Source organism: Agelaius tricolor, unplaced genomic scaffold, assembly GCF_023055355.1.
Source record: "Agelaius tricolor isolate 1412-34295 unplaced genomic scaffold, bAgeTri1.0.p SCAF_5, whole genome shotgun sequence".
Lineage (NCBI taxonomy): Eukaryota > Metazoa > Chordata > Aves > Passeriformes > Icteridae > Agelaius > Agelaius tricolor.
Window position 1 is genome coordinate 16,991,385 of NW_027269265.1, and position 12,771 is coordinate 17,004,155.

General features: G+C 43.1%; 1 protein-coding gene across 2 annotated transcripts in view; it reads left to right on the forward strand.

Annotated features, from left to right (window-relative positions):
- The first annotated feature begins 4,981 nt into the window (after nucleotides 1-4,981).
- TTC7B (tetratricopeptide repeat domain 7B) overlaps nucleotides 4,982-12,771 on the forward strand; it is a 118,501-nt gene continuing 110,711 nt past the window's right edge. Inside the window, exon 1 of one of the 2 annotated variants that reach the window (XM_071426630.1) lies at nucleotides 4,982-5,251. In XM_071426630.1, the coding sequence (XP_071282731.1) occupies nucleotides 5,131-5,251 (121 nt within the window). In that variant the 5' untranslated portion in view covers nucleotides 4,982-5,130. The remainder of the gene's footprint in view (nucleotides 5,252-12,771) is intronic. The other variant, XM_071426628.1, reaches the window with a different exon arrangement.

Consider the following 12,771-nt stretch of genomic DNA (forward strand, 5'->3'; position numbering starts at 1 on the left):
TCTTTCCTCAAAGAACTTTCATATGGTCTGTTCTCAATTTCATAGAGATTACTGGCTTCAGTAGGAATGGAGAACTGTGTAGTTCCTCCTTTTGCCAACAGTGTTGCACTAACTGGAAAAAAGATGACTTGGGTTCCAGTAAAAGTTTTGCTTCCGTTAATGGTTATGAGCTGTGCTCTTCACTGTAGAGGAATTAATTATCCCACTAATGAGTTTTGGCCTGAGAATTTTTGCACTTCACATTCTACAAAATAGCAGACGGCAGTGGGAGTTGATTATGATTGCCTTAAAATACAAATAGTATTTGAATTGCATCTCTGATCACTTGCAGTAGGAATATATTAAACATTCTAATAAGCATTACAATGTTGATTTTAATTGAAAGACAAAAGATTGGTAAAATTACCATTTGTGGTGAGGAAAAGCTTTTTAATGTTTACTTTTTTGTTTTGTTTTACTATGAATAAGAAAAAAGGGCTTTTATGTTGTCTTCTATAGCATCACATTTCCCTCAAAATTGTTTTCTTTCTCTGATGTGTGCTATAGGTAGAAAAATAATTTTAAGAATCAGCATTATGACTAGCAGTTTCAGATAAACTTTTTTGGAAAAAAACAGCATACTACTGGTCAGTGTGCCAACCTAAAATCAGAGTAGTGGTAAACTTGCATATTAAACACTTTTTCTTTAAATAATGAAACAACACTGGCATTAAGCATCGCTAACCTTTGACACAAGTTGGCTGTTAATCTTGGATTCTTCCTCACCACTTCAAGGATGGATAGTATTTGTCTAAGAAGCCAAAAATACGGTCTGGAATAAAAAACTCATTGACCCTGTGAGTTTACTTGCAGGAGGTTTTTTCCTCTCCTCTAGGTTTTGAGCAGTCTATTTTCATATGTTGCCTTTATAAATGCAAGAACTTTTTGAATTGAGTTTTCTGATTCCTTGTTAAAGAATGTTTAATATCTTAGCAGAGATTAAAGTGTTGCTTTATTTAAGTCAGCTTATATTCTCTCTAACATTGTCATCAGTTTAAAGGCCCATCACACCTGTTTCTCATAGATCTGTGTGGAGTACTAGTGCAGAAAGTTTCTTTACCAGGTTTATTTTCAGGTTATGAGGAGTATGGGAGTACCATATCAGTGTGTGTATTGGGTTTGTGTGGCCAGGTTTTGGTAGTGGAGGGGACACTGTAGGAATGGTTTCTGTGAGCACCTGCTGAGGCTTCCCTCACATCCAGCAAAGCCAGGGCCAGTTAACTTCAGGATGGACCCACCTCTGGCCAAGGCTGAGTTCATCAGAGATGATAATAAAGCCTCTGTGATAACGTATTTAAGAAGGAAAAAATGTTATTGCGCAGATGTAATTGTGACTAGGAAGAGAGGAATGAGAATACGTGAGAGGAACAATTCTGCAGACACCAAGGTCTGTCCAGGAGGGGCAGGAGCTCCTCCAGGCACCAGAGCCAAGATTCCCCTGCAGCCCACGATGAAGACCATGGTGAGGCAGCTGTGCCCCTGCAACCTGTGGAGGTCAAATCCATTGTGAAGAGGGAGCAGAGATCCACCTGAGCAGGTGGGTGCCCAGAGGAAGGCTGTGAACCCATGGGAACATGCTCCTGACCTGCAGACCTGTGGAGAGAGAAGCCCATGTAAGGGAGAGTTTGACTTGTGACCCCATGGGGGACCCACACTGGAGCAGTGGGTTCCTGAAGGATTGCATCCTGTGGAAAGGGACCCACACTGCTGCAGTTCATGCAGAACTATAGCCCGTGGCAAGGACTCACACTGGGAAGTTCATGGAGAACTGTCTCTCATGGGAAGGAGAGGAGAGCTTCTCTCCCTGAGCAGTGGCAGAAACAACAGGTGATGAACTGACTGTAAGCCCTGTTCCCTGTCTGCCTGTGCTGCTGGGGGGGAGGAGGTAGTGCCCAGGAAAGAGGGAAGGGTGGGGGGAAGGTGTTTTCATTATTTAGTTTATTTCTTATCATCTTGCTCTGATTTTGCTTGGTGATAAATTCAATTAATATCTGCAAATTGAGTCTGTTTTGCCCATGACAGTAATCAGTGAGTGACTTCTGCCTGCCCTTATCTCAACTAATGAGCCTTCCCTTGTATTTTCTCTCCCTGATCACTCATGGGGGGCAATGATCAGGTGGCTTCGGGGAGTGTCTGGCACCCAGCCAGGCTCAAACCACCACAGTGTGTAGCTGTGTAGTGAAAGGCCCTGTTTCTTCATACCAAACTCATGAAATTGCACTGAACAATCCACTTCTCTTCCCCCTGTGTTTGGGAGGATTGGAGTGGGAGAGATGGCATAAGGCAAAATGATAGAATAGTACATCTTAGTTATTTTCCTGCATTTTGAATTTCCCTCCCTTTCACAAACCAGGTATATCTCTATATTTGCTAGCCAGCAGCCTCACCTTAAAAGCAGACTCTTTCTAGCCAAGTACATGCATGCTTTGGTCTGCCCCAACAGTGTAATAAAGAGGCCATTTCCAGAAAAAAATACTTTATTTAAGGCTGAAAAAAAATAAGGGACATTTGATGAAATATGCAGGATTGTGCTTCTTTTCTCTCTTTTATGCTATCCATTCCAAATCCATTATTGAATTCCACTATGGGTCATCTACAATGGAATCTTCTCAGAGCAGTCTTGGGTGCATGGAAGTTTCATTAATGTTAAAGCAGATTTCCTAAGCATTTCAAAATGTGCTAATTCCTTTTGCATAGATGTCTCACTTCATAAATAGGAGCTGTTGAGATAATAAGCCTGATGAGCTGTAATGTAAATATTTTAATACTATTGCTGGTAGCTTTTAGTGAAATGATGTGATCAGTGCTAACAAAATGTGTTAGAATTATTGTGAATCAATATGAATAATCTTCATAGGCAAATTAACTCTTTTAGAAAGTTGAAATTTTAGTTTTCATAGTCTTATCTGTAAAAGAAATAGTAGTTGTAATATCAAACATTTTGAATTATCATTCTTCTCCTTTCTAATTTTTAACTTATCTTTTCTCCCCCATAAAAAAAACCCCATGTTATAACCAGTTTGACATTCTCTGGATCTTCTGAAAACTCATGTATGCAAAAAATACTTTATTATTTATTTATCCTTTTGTTTTTGTTACATTATTAAATCCTCTCTCCAATCCTGCAGTACTCCTTTGTATTTTTAAACACTGTTATGTTCTGCTACCATTTCATTTCACTTTTAAAACCTGAAGGATATTTTGTTTCAAATGGGGCTGTAACCTGAAGGTGCTATAAAAGCATCTTGACTAAAAGGCAAATTACAGTATCTGAATTTTGTGTTGTTGTGCTTCTAATAACACTGGGAATGAAAAGTAAATTTCTTGAAACACTGAACAAGATATTTTATGCCTGTCATAGAGTTGCAATAGTTGTGATGGTCTAAGGATGATGGAAGCAAAACAAGATTTGTTGGAGGTAGTATTTATTACATTGAGGATATAGCTGGGAAACACACTAACAAGCTTTTAGTTGTGTAAGCCTGGGTTTGTTCCTGGTCAGTTCAATGGAAATTGCATCTCTTTAAAAAAATCCATGCTGTTTCTCATGTTTCAGCTGATGATCAAAACTAAGCAAAACTTCAGAAAGCACCTGTCTCTAGTATATGTGAACACACATGACGCAGATAATTGTTTAGAAATTCTGTTATGTAAACAACTCTCCCAATGCCCACAGGCAATGTCATATTTGTATTTAACAGATCTATTTATAGAACAGCCAGTAGTTTTATGTTTGCCCAAATGTGACTTCTGACTCTGTGAACTTGTAATTTCTGAAGATTACATGTGCTAGATACAGAGGAGTGCAATGCATGTAAAAGCGAAAATCCAGCCTGTTTTTTGAATCTTCATCATCATCTGTGACAGCCATCCTCATAAACTCAACCAAATTCCTGTGGCTTCACTGTGGCTTCACTGACTTCTCATTTCTGTGGATGAATGAATTAATTGTACAAGTCTGCACTATGACCCAAGGATGTGGAGTGAGACACTTGAATTATTTGAATTCATGTTGTATGTAGCTACACCATATCTCTGCAAAAACTGTTCCTTCTGGCAATGGGCTCTGTCCTTATTTTGTGAAAAGTAAGAAGCAATTTGTGAGATTTTTTTCCCCCCAGCTACATCTTCTTGCTACTTTTTCAGTGAAAATCAGTCATAGCTGCAGCTTTGCAAGATGTATGTAAGTTTGTGGAATTGCTGTGTCCCGTTTGTGTGATGCCGTGTTTGATGAAGATACACAGTACCATTGGAATTGTTTCAGCTAGTTGTTTTTATTCTAGCCAAACACTGGAAATCCATTTATTTTCTCAAAACATAGGGTGTAATCTCTGTACCTTTCTTTCTCTCTGGTTTTTGACTAAGGCACAGGTGAGCCCTGAGCAGGTGGCCGTGCTGGGCTCTGCTTGGTCTGGAGCACGGTGTGAGCTCTGCGGGCTACTGGGACTGGAGAGGCCACGGCGTGGGCACGGAATGGGAAAGCGCCATTAAAGGGACGGGAACCCCTCGAGCGAGCGGGGATCAGTGCTTCCAAGGTGGGCGAGGGGGTGACCAGCGACGGGCAGGAACTAATTTTAGTTACCTTTTGTGGAAGGGGAAAGTGTAGCAGAGGGAGGCGGTGTGTGGTCATCCCTCGCCTGTGGAGGAACAGAACCAGCCGAAGGTGCCATCGCCACTCCTGGTGTGAGCGGGTTCTCAAGGGCCAGTTCCTGCCGGGGCCCGCTACCAGCGGCACCTTCAGCGGCGCGGCGCTCGCATTAGAAGACTCGTTCTCTCCTTCCCTCCCTGTCCCTCCTGCTCTCCCTAGGCCTCCCGCGGGTGCCCGGGCAGCGCGGTCCGGCGGCGGCAGCGGCCGAGCGTCCGCTCCCTCAGCCCGGGCCGGGGCCCGCCAGGCCCGCCCGGCCCCGCCGCTGGCCCCGCCCCGCCCCGCGCAGACGCCAGGGGGCGCTGCTCCCGGCGCTCCCGGGGCCGCCAGCGCGGCGCGGCCGCGGCGCTCGAGTTCCGCCGCTGCCGGGGCCGCCGCCGCCCGTCCCCGCCTCCCCCTGCCCGCCGCCCCGGCCCCTTCCCCCGCCGGGGCCCCTCGGCCCGACCATGGCCACCAGGAAGGCGGGCTCGCGGCTGGAGACGGAGATCGAGCGGTGCCGCTCCGAGTGCCAGTGGGAGCGGATTCCCGAGCTCGTCAAGCAGCTCTCGGCCAAGCTCATCGCGAACGGTGCGGCGCGGGGCGGGAGGCGGCGGGGGCCCGGCAGGTGCAGCCGGGCGGGCCGGCGAGAGGGGCCTGCGGAGCCCGGGCAGGCGGCGGAGCCGCCGGCGGGATGGGCGGGCAGCGGCTCGGGGCGGCCCGGCCGGGCGGGAGCAGCGCGGAGGGAGGCGGGAGCCGCCCCGGGCCCGGCCCCGACCCCGGCCGGAGGCTCCGCGCACATCGCCCGCGGAGCCCCCGCGGAGCCGCGCGGGCCGCGCTCCGTGGGGCCGGGGGAGCAGCGCGGCCCTGTGCGCTCCCGGCCCGGGGCGCGGAGCAGCCCGGGGGTTATCACGAGCCTGCAGTTTGCAGGCGCACATGCTGACAGTGTGCATAAAGCCCGAAATGTCCTTCTGCCTTCTGTGCCTGCCACAGGGTCTGTGCCCAGCGTGTTCTGGGAAGGCTTCTGTCCTTTCTCTTTATAGCAAACCTTAGCAATACAGTGCAGCTTCATTTATTTTGTTGTAGAAACTACAAATATTTTGCTTGTTGTCTTAATTCTTATGTCACAAACTTCTGTATGTTTAACTGAAGGAGGTGAAAAGTAGTCCTTCGTTCTGAGGTATGGAAGTATGTAATAAACGAGAGAGATACAGGGAAGTTGTCTTTAGCATGGATGCCTTAATTCTGTGTGAGAAAAAATATGGGGATAGTGTGTGCCTCTCTGGGCTCGCTCATCTGCTTGAGGTGGACCTAGGGGTATTTTGAGAGAGCAGTCAAGTCTGTGAAGACAGAACTTGATGTGAATTCAGAGGTGATAAATTAACAGAGAGGATGAAGCATAACATTGACATCACTGGAAGTTTGTTGTGGAAGCAGTGATAGCTTTGCATGTTTAGATGGGGAAGAAAACTGCATGATTCAGCTCTATAGAAATAGAAATGAAAATAAAAGAGGAAAAGCCTGACTCAAATAAGAGAAAAGAATTTAAGAATAAATGGGTAGTAGATAACATTTGTCTTAAAAACAACTGAGTGGTGTTCCTGACACTGGTGTTATGCTAACTAAAAATAAACATGAGTGAAAAGATGGAAGGTTTGTTTAGTTTCAGGACATGCATCATTGAGTGACACACTATGAGCTAGTTAGAGATCACTGCAAGCAAAGGCAAGTATGTTTTGCTGTCTAGTTGGGAAGCACAATCTTCATAGTTTCAAGATGTACTTAGGTATTTCAGAGAGGCAGGGAGAGCTTGGCAGATGTTATTGACAGTTTGACGTAAATTTCTCTAACCTATGTATGTTTTACCTAGCTGAAGCATATCAAGAGAAAATGATGCAATCTGCGTAACTTTACACTTCAGTGGTTTTCCTGTGAAAGCATCTTCTAGATTCTGTACCAGTCAAAATACAAATTATTGAAGCATTTCCTGATCTTTAAAACATGGGAAAGTATCACATACAGATTTTATCACTTTTTGACAGCACATGAAGGATTAAATCAATGTACGTGACTTCCAAGCCTGCCTAACTGAGAACATAAACAGGAAATTAACTGGTCATATGGGACTCTTCTGTATTGGAGTAACACAGGAGGAGAGTAATTTGTTTAATGAAACCTGTTCACCTGCTGTTGAGAGTGTGGAAAACTGGAAGTCTGTGTTCCAAATCCAGGTGTACCTAACAGGTTGCAGGCCAAGGTTATCAGCTAGTGAGACTACCAAGGAGAGGCAGTGCCTCTGTTCCACCCATGAAGAGACAAGTGAACTGAAAGGCACTCTGATGCATATCCCTGTTGCTACTTAATCTGAAGCAATTAACTTAAAAGTTCAGTACCCTGAATTTACTGCATCCTTCTGTACTGATGCTCAGTTTTGACTTGGGAATGGATAACAAAAATCTGTTTTTTGGCTGAATGTGTAACAATATGGAATATTTAAATCATAGGAACGATTTAAAAGCATGCGGGAGAGGGAAGAGGATCTTTATTCTAACCATGTATTAGTGTGTAGGGAATTGGCTTTAATTCTTGAATGCTGGAGCATTTTAACAGAGGATATCAACATTGCTTGGAGTAGTGTTTATTGCTCTTTGAACACAGATGGGAATGAATCCTTTTGGGAAGCTCTCTTGAAATCTTTTCAATCTTGCACTATTGCAAAAGAATAGACTTATTTTACTAGGACTCAGTTACAGGTCCTTTTTGGAATTAGGATTAGACAACTTGATAAAAAGTTTAGTGGTCCAAGTTATTATTTGGGCTGTTTTGCATTAGCAAATTCCCATCTCTAGATGCTGCAGCCTAAATAAGATGCAGGAAGAAACAGCAATGACAGCTCCCAGACAAAGGTCTGTGTGGCTACACAAGGCAATAGTGTGTACTTCTGATGAAATGCAGCACTTGAGAAGTGCAGTGTTTTGAGTGGACTTGATTATTGTATTGTTTATTCTGTTTAGTTCTGCTGATGGGTCCTATCTATTCCCTAACAGAAGCCTATGTATAAAACCTGGCAGTGGATCAAATATAAATGACAATTTAGGTAGGATTTTGGATGCATAAAAATGACCCTAGAACAAATTTCTCTGTCTGATTGATAGCATTTGAAAGGTTTTCTGAACTTGCTGAACTTTAAGTAAAAGAGAGAAGAGAAATATTGATGAATTGCTATTCTCACAATTTGGATCACAGAAAATGTGTGTTCTGTGTCAAGCCTGTGACTTGCATTGCTTTTCACAATGGATAAAGAGATAGATGGATGAAAAAAGGGTCTTTAACCCGACTCAGATTTTGTTAGCCACTTAGCCTGTTTGTATTGTATTTCTCTACTTCAGAGCCAGGACTCGGTAGCAGTAATGAGATTCATGCCATGTAACACAAATCTTGGTCTGAGCTCTTGCTTCATCAGCACTCTGCTAAAAGATTGGGTTAAAACTGCCATGTGCAGGGTGCTGAGTTAGCCTCGGCTAACAGCACATGCCCACCCAGCTGCTCAGTCTCTCGCCTTTCTTAGAGGGGCAGGGGCAAAATGTAGAGTAAGATTGGAGCTTCAGAGAAAGACAGGAAGATCACTTAACTAGGTACTGTTCTGGGCAAAATAGGCTTGATTTGGAGAACTGAATTTAATTAGTTGCCAGTTAAAATACAGTCAGATACTAAGACAGAAAGACAGACATGAGAGTTACACCTTTTCTTTCCCCTTTCCCAGGCTGAACTTCACTCCTGTGCCCCTCCCTATGTGGTGCAGGGGGCAAAGGGGTCGTGGTGCAAGATAGTTTCTTTCTGCCTCTCCTTCCTTCTCACGTTTTTGCTCTGCTCTGGATAAGCTCCCCACTGACAGTGGTCCTGCTTTGGAGCAGGCTCTCCATGTGGTACAGTTCCTTCAGGGCATTCCACCTGGCTCCTCCCTGGCACCATGGAGCACCTCTGTCCCTCTCCTTCTCTGACCTTCATGTTGTGTTTTTCTGCTGTTTCTCACTGCTTTTGTTCTCTTTTATTTTGTTCTGTGGCATTTTCTGCCCTTTCTTAAATACACTTTCCCAGAGGTGTTGTCAGTTGTGCGGAGGGGCTCAGCTGTGTCTGCTGTGGTTCTGTTGGAACCAGCTGGGCCTGGGGCAGGGTAACCCCGGCCTTTTCCCCCCAGAGCTGCTCCTGCAGCCCCTCTGCTGCCAGCACCTTGCTGGTTATAACCAGCACAGCAGGATTTTCAGTTGTAGCAGCTGGCAAAGAAATCATGGTGCTGCCCTAAGGGTCACAAAGATGCAGTCCTTGGATAATCTGTAGCCTGTTCAGTGCCGTCCGCAGGTGTTCGGTGTTCACTTACTGAGTATCACCTCTTGAATGGAACTGAGAAAAACCCCAAGTTGTTAGAAATAAAATCTTAGAGCAGTTTTCACTAATGAAACTTTGTGAGTGTTCCCAACTGGTTTAACTAACTTAAAAAGTTCCTTCTAAGAAAGTGAACTGAAGAAATTTTCATTGCTGGTTGAATTTTGTCTAACATTGCATGATGCTGAAGCATGGGCATGACAGATAGTGGATGCTTTGAGTACATAATTGCTTGCTCAAAGAATATTGGAAGAGGTTACTAAATGCTGGATATCTGAAACTAATCTGAATGTATTTTGAAGTGCTCCCAGAACTGAGAAACACAACTGGAAGCTAACAGTCACATTGCAAAGCTGATTGCGAGGCCATCATGTATTTTTGATGAAACAGTAGCGTCTCATAGGAAGTGTCTACAATGGAATTCAGTATGAAGGTTGTATCTGCTCAGGGCATTTTCAGGACATGAATATTCTCGTGTTTTCTTTCCTTCCTTTGGAAACAAAGTGAGGAAACCTTAGGCTGGTTCAGTAGCCAGCTGAATGGATAAAATAAAGGATCCATGAATTTCCACGGGTGTTTCCGGTCATTCATTGTTGCTGTAATTGGAACGTGACCTTGCTCAAGTTCAGTGAGATGGATGGCTCTGTCTGGAAAAACACTGAGGGGGCGAATTTTTATAGTTCAAACAAGGTAGAATGGTGTAGTTCTGTAGAAACCTTAGCAGTGTGAAATATTGCATTACTGTGGGGAGAGAATGCATGCCCAGGAAGTTCACGGATCTATATGCTACCAAGAGCATTGTGACATTGCCATGAAAATAGAATATTACCTACAGGTATCAAGTTTGCTCATGGAAATACACCAACATGGTAACACAATGGTTTTTTTTTACCTAGTGAATTTCTTACTACTTTTGCTATCCCATTTCTGTTTGATTGGTCTTGTCTGGGATTTTTGCTGACTGCCTTTCCTCTCAACACCTTGTTTCTGTAGTCTCTTATTAGACCTAGCCTCACATTTAGCCTGGCAGAGTAATTGAACACAGAGGAGTTAGGAGCAGAGTAGCAAACCCAAAGGATTATGAATTATTTTACATGTCTAATTTTGTTTGTCACCTTCTATGCTGCTCCCTTATCTTGATATAAGTAGGACCTAATAATAGAAACATCTTACCGGTTTTCATCTGTTTTGCAGCCTTGTGAAATACAAGACCTCAGATGTATGGTTAAAGCTTATCCTCAGAATAAAAAAGGGATTTCTAAACCTCTTAGGACTCATGCCCTACTTAGAAGGTGTTTACCAAATTTGTTTGTTTTTATACATAGAGTTTGTAGTGTAATTTGTATATGCAAAGCTTTCCTAAAAAATTGACATCTCTACCAGAAAAGTTTGCAGACCATGTGACATGCCTTTTTGCATGTCCTCCACAGCAGAAGTGGAGGACTCTCTTCATTTGTTATCTTCTTTGTTTTCCTCCTGTTGCATTCACTGTCACATTTACAGTACAAAATTACTAAGGACAGACATTTTTCTGAATGAAGAGCAAAGGTGGTGACAGTACTTAGATGTGTTGTCTTATTTTTGACTGACAGCTTTGTTTCTTCAGATAGCCAGGGGTGTTACAACAGTGTAAGTGATGATGTGGATCATCTGCTTGTACTCACACTGCATGTTCATCTGGAAGAGAAAATGCTAGCGTGTGATTTCACAAGTAACCAGGCTGGTCTAACACCTCCCTGCTATTATGTAGAGTAGTTCTTTCTTCCTGCCTTTAATCAAGCTGCTGCTTCTCTGAGCAGCTTCTCCTGGTTATGTGTTCCTGGCCTCTCCCTTGTGTTGATGAACACCAGAGGTGGAAATTACTGTGCTTGGCCAGCAGAAAACTCTTGTGCTTCTTGTTCTGGGGCCTACTGTGTTTGCTGGCTTGCCAAGCTCATTTGCCTCCCACAGGGGTCTGAGTAGTGTAACAGCTGGTGGAAAGAACAGTAGCAGCAGCCAGTGGAGAGCAAAGGTGAGGGGAACTGTGAAGGAAGCATGTAGTTGGTCTAAGTGGAATTAAAGAAATATTTTGGATATTTGAGGCTTATAACTGATTACATTTATAAGGATATTTCTATATATTATGAATGTAATTATTTTAGAAATTGGATGTCTCATGTGGTAATGTTAGGTTGATTGCACTTTTGCTTGTTTAAAAGTTAAAAGAAATGGTAACTAGATTTATCCATGAATAGATACTGGTATATATCTGTATTATAGCTGCTGTCAGCTCCTTTAAACAAACTTCAAGGATTAAAGGTTCGGATTAACTTTTCTTTAGGAAAATAAATTCACTAGCATAAACTCAAGGTCATTGATACCACTTTTATTTGGGTTTGATTTGCATGGTAGTAAACAAGGGGACAGAAGGTCCTTAACTTACCAACTATGAGCCATTCTCCTTCCCTGCCAAATCTGGGCCCTTCCTCCTCCCCACAAATCTGTCTTTTTAAGAATAAAATCTTAGAATTTAGTGGTTCAATTCTTCACAGTTTTCTCTGCACTGAATACTGTTTAATTTCAGCTGATAAGAAGTGACTGAAGATAATAACTTTGTAAAAAGCAAAGTGGCAGGATGCTGAGATAAGTTGGAGGAAGTAAGGATGTCTGGCTAATAGTGTGAGGTGAGTAGCCAGACCTTTAATAATTGGAGAGCATTTGATCTCTGCTCCAGGCTGTGGAGGGAGATGCTGAATCTGGACATTTCTCTGGCATTAGCAAATGTGTGGCAGAATGCATAGTGGCGGTTTTTAGTAGCTGTTCTGATCAGCAATGTTATCAGTTGCTCAGGAGTTACTTCAGGAGGTGTTGCATGAATTTCTGCAAGTTCCCACCCCACTGATGACCTGTGTGTGATTGGTATGACTCCACTCAGAATTTGTGTGCATAAGCTGAAATCCTTTACTATAATCTCATATTATCTAGAGTTGTAAACTCTGCTTCTTTAACAACAAAATGGGTTAGCAATACCTTTAATTTCTAAAATTTTGAATGCAGCTCACCTGAGTCCAATAACTTGGTTTACCTCCATAAAACTTTTGTACAGGCAACCAAGATATGAAATCAACAACAGCTTATAGGCCCTCCCATACTTTTCTGCAGTTAATTATATGAACAAGTTGTAGCTCATCTTTTAAGTGTACCTTATCTCAAACTCAGATTTGTGTGGGCTTAGCTTGCAGCTACACTTCTGTTTTCTTTTTACTATTTAATTGCAGTCTCTTTACCTTAATGGGAAGAAAATGGTGTACATTAATCAAGGCTTTAATGGGACTGCATTAGAGCTGGGTTTAAGGAAAGGCAAAATATGGACTTGTTGTTTTTAGAACAGCTGGTAGAATAAAAACAAAACAAACAAAAAACCAAAATGAAACCCCACCAAATCACCAACCAACCAAGCTGCCAAAAGGTACTTTCTGTATTAACACTGGTAGTTATGTACCTGAGGCAATTGTCTCTGAGACTGACAAATGTAGGGTACTGTCTTTCAAGAATTTACTTGAGGCTTCCAAGGTGGACCTGGAAAGCTAGGAGGAGAAGATTGGAAAAGGTAGAGAACTGCAAGATCTTGTGCTCGTCTGTGTGCTTTCATCTGAGCTTTGGGTCACCCCAAACACAAAAAAACTCTCTTCTGACCTGGCAATTAATTAGTGATTTCGTTTTTTGTCAGTAGTTTTCTTTATCTTTTT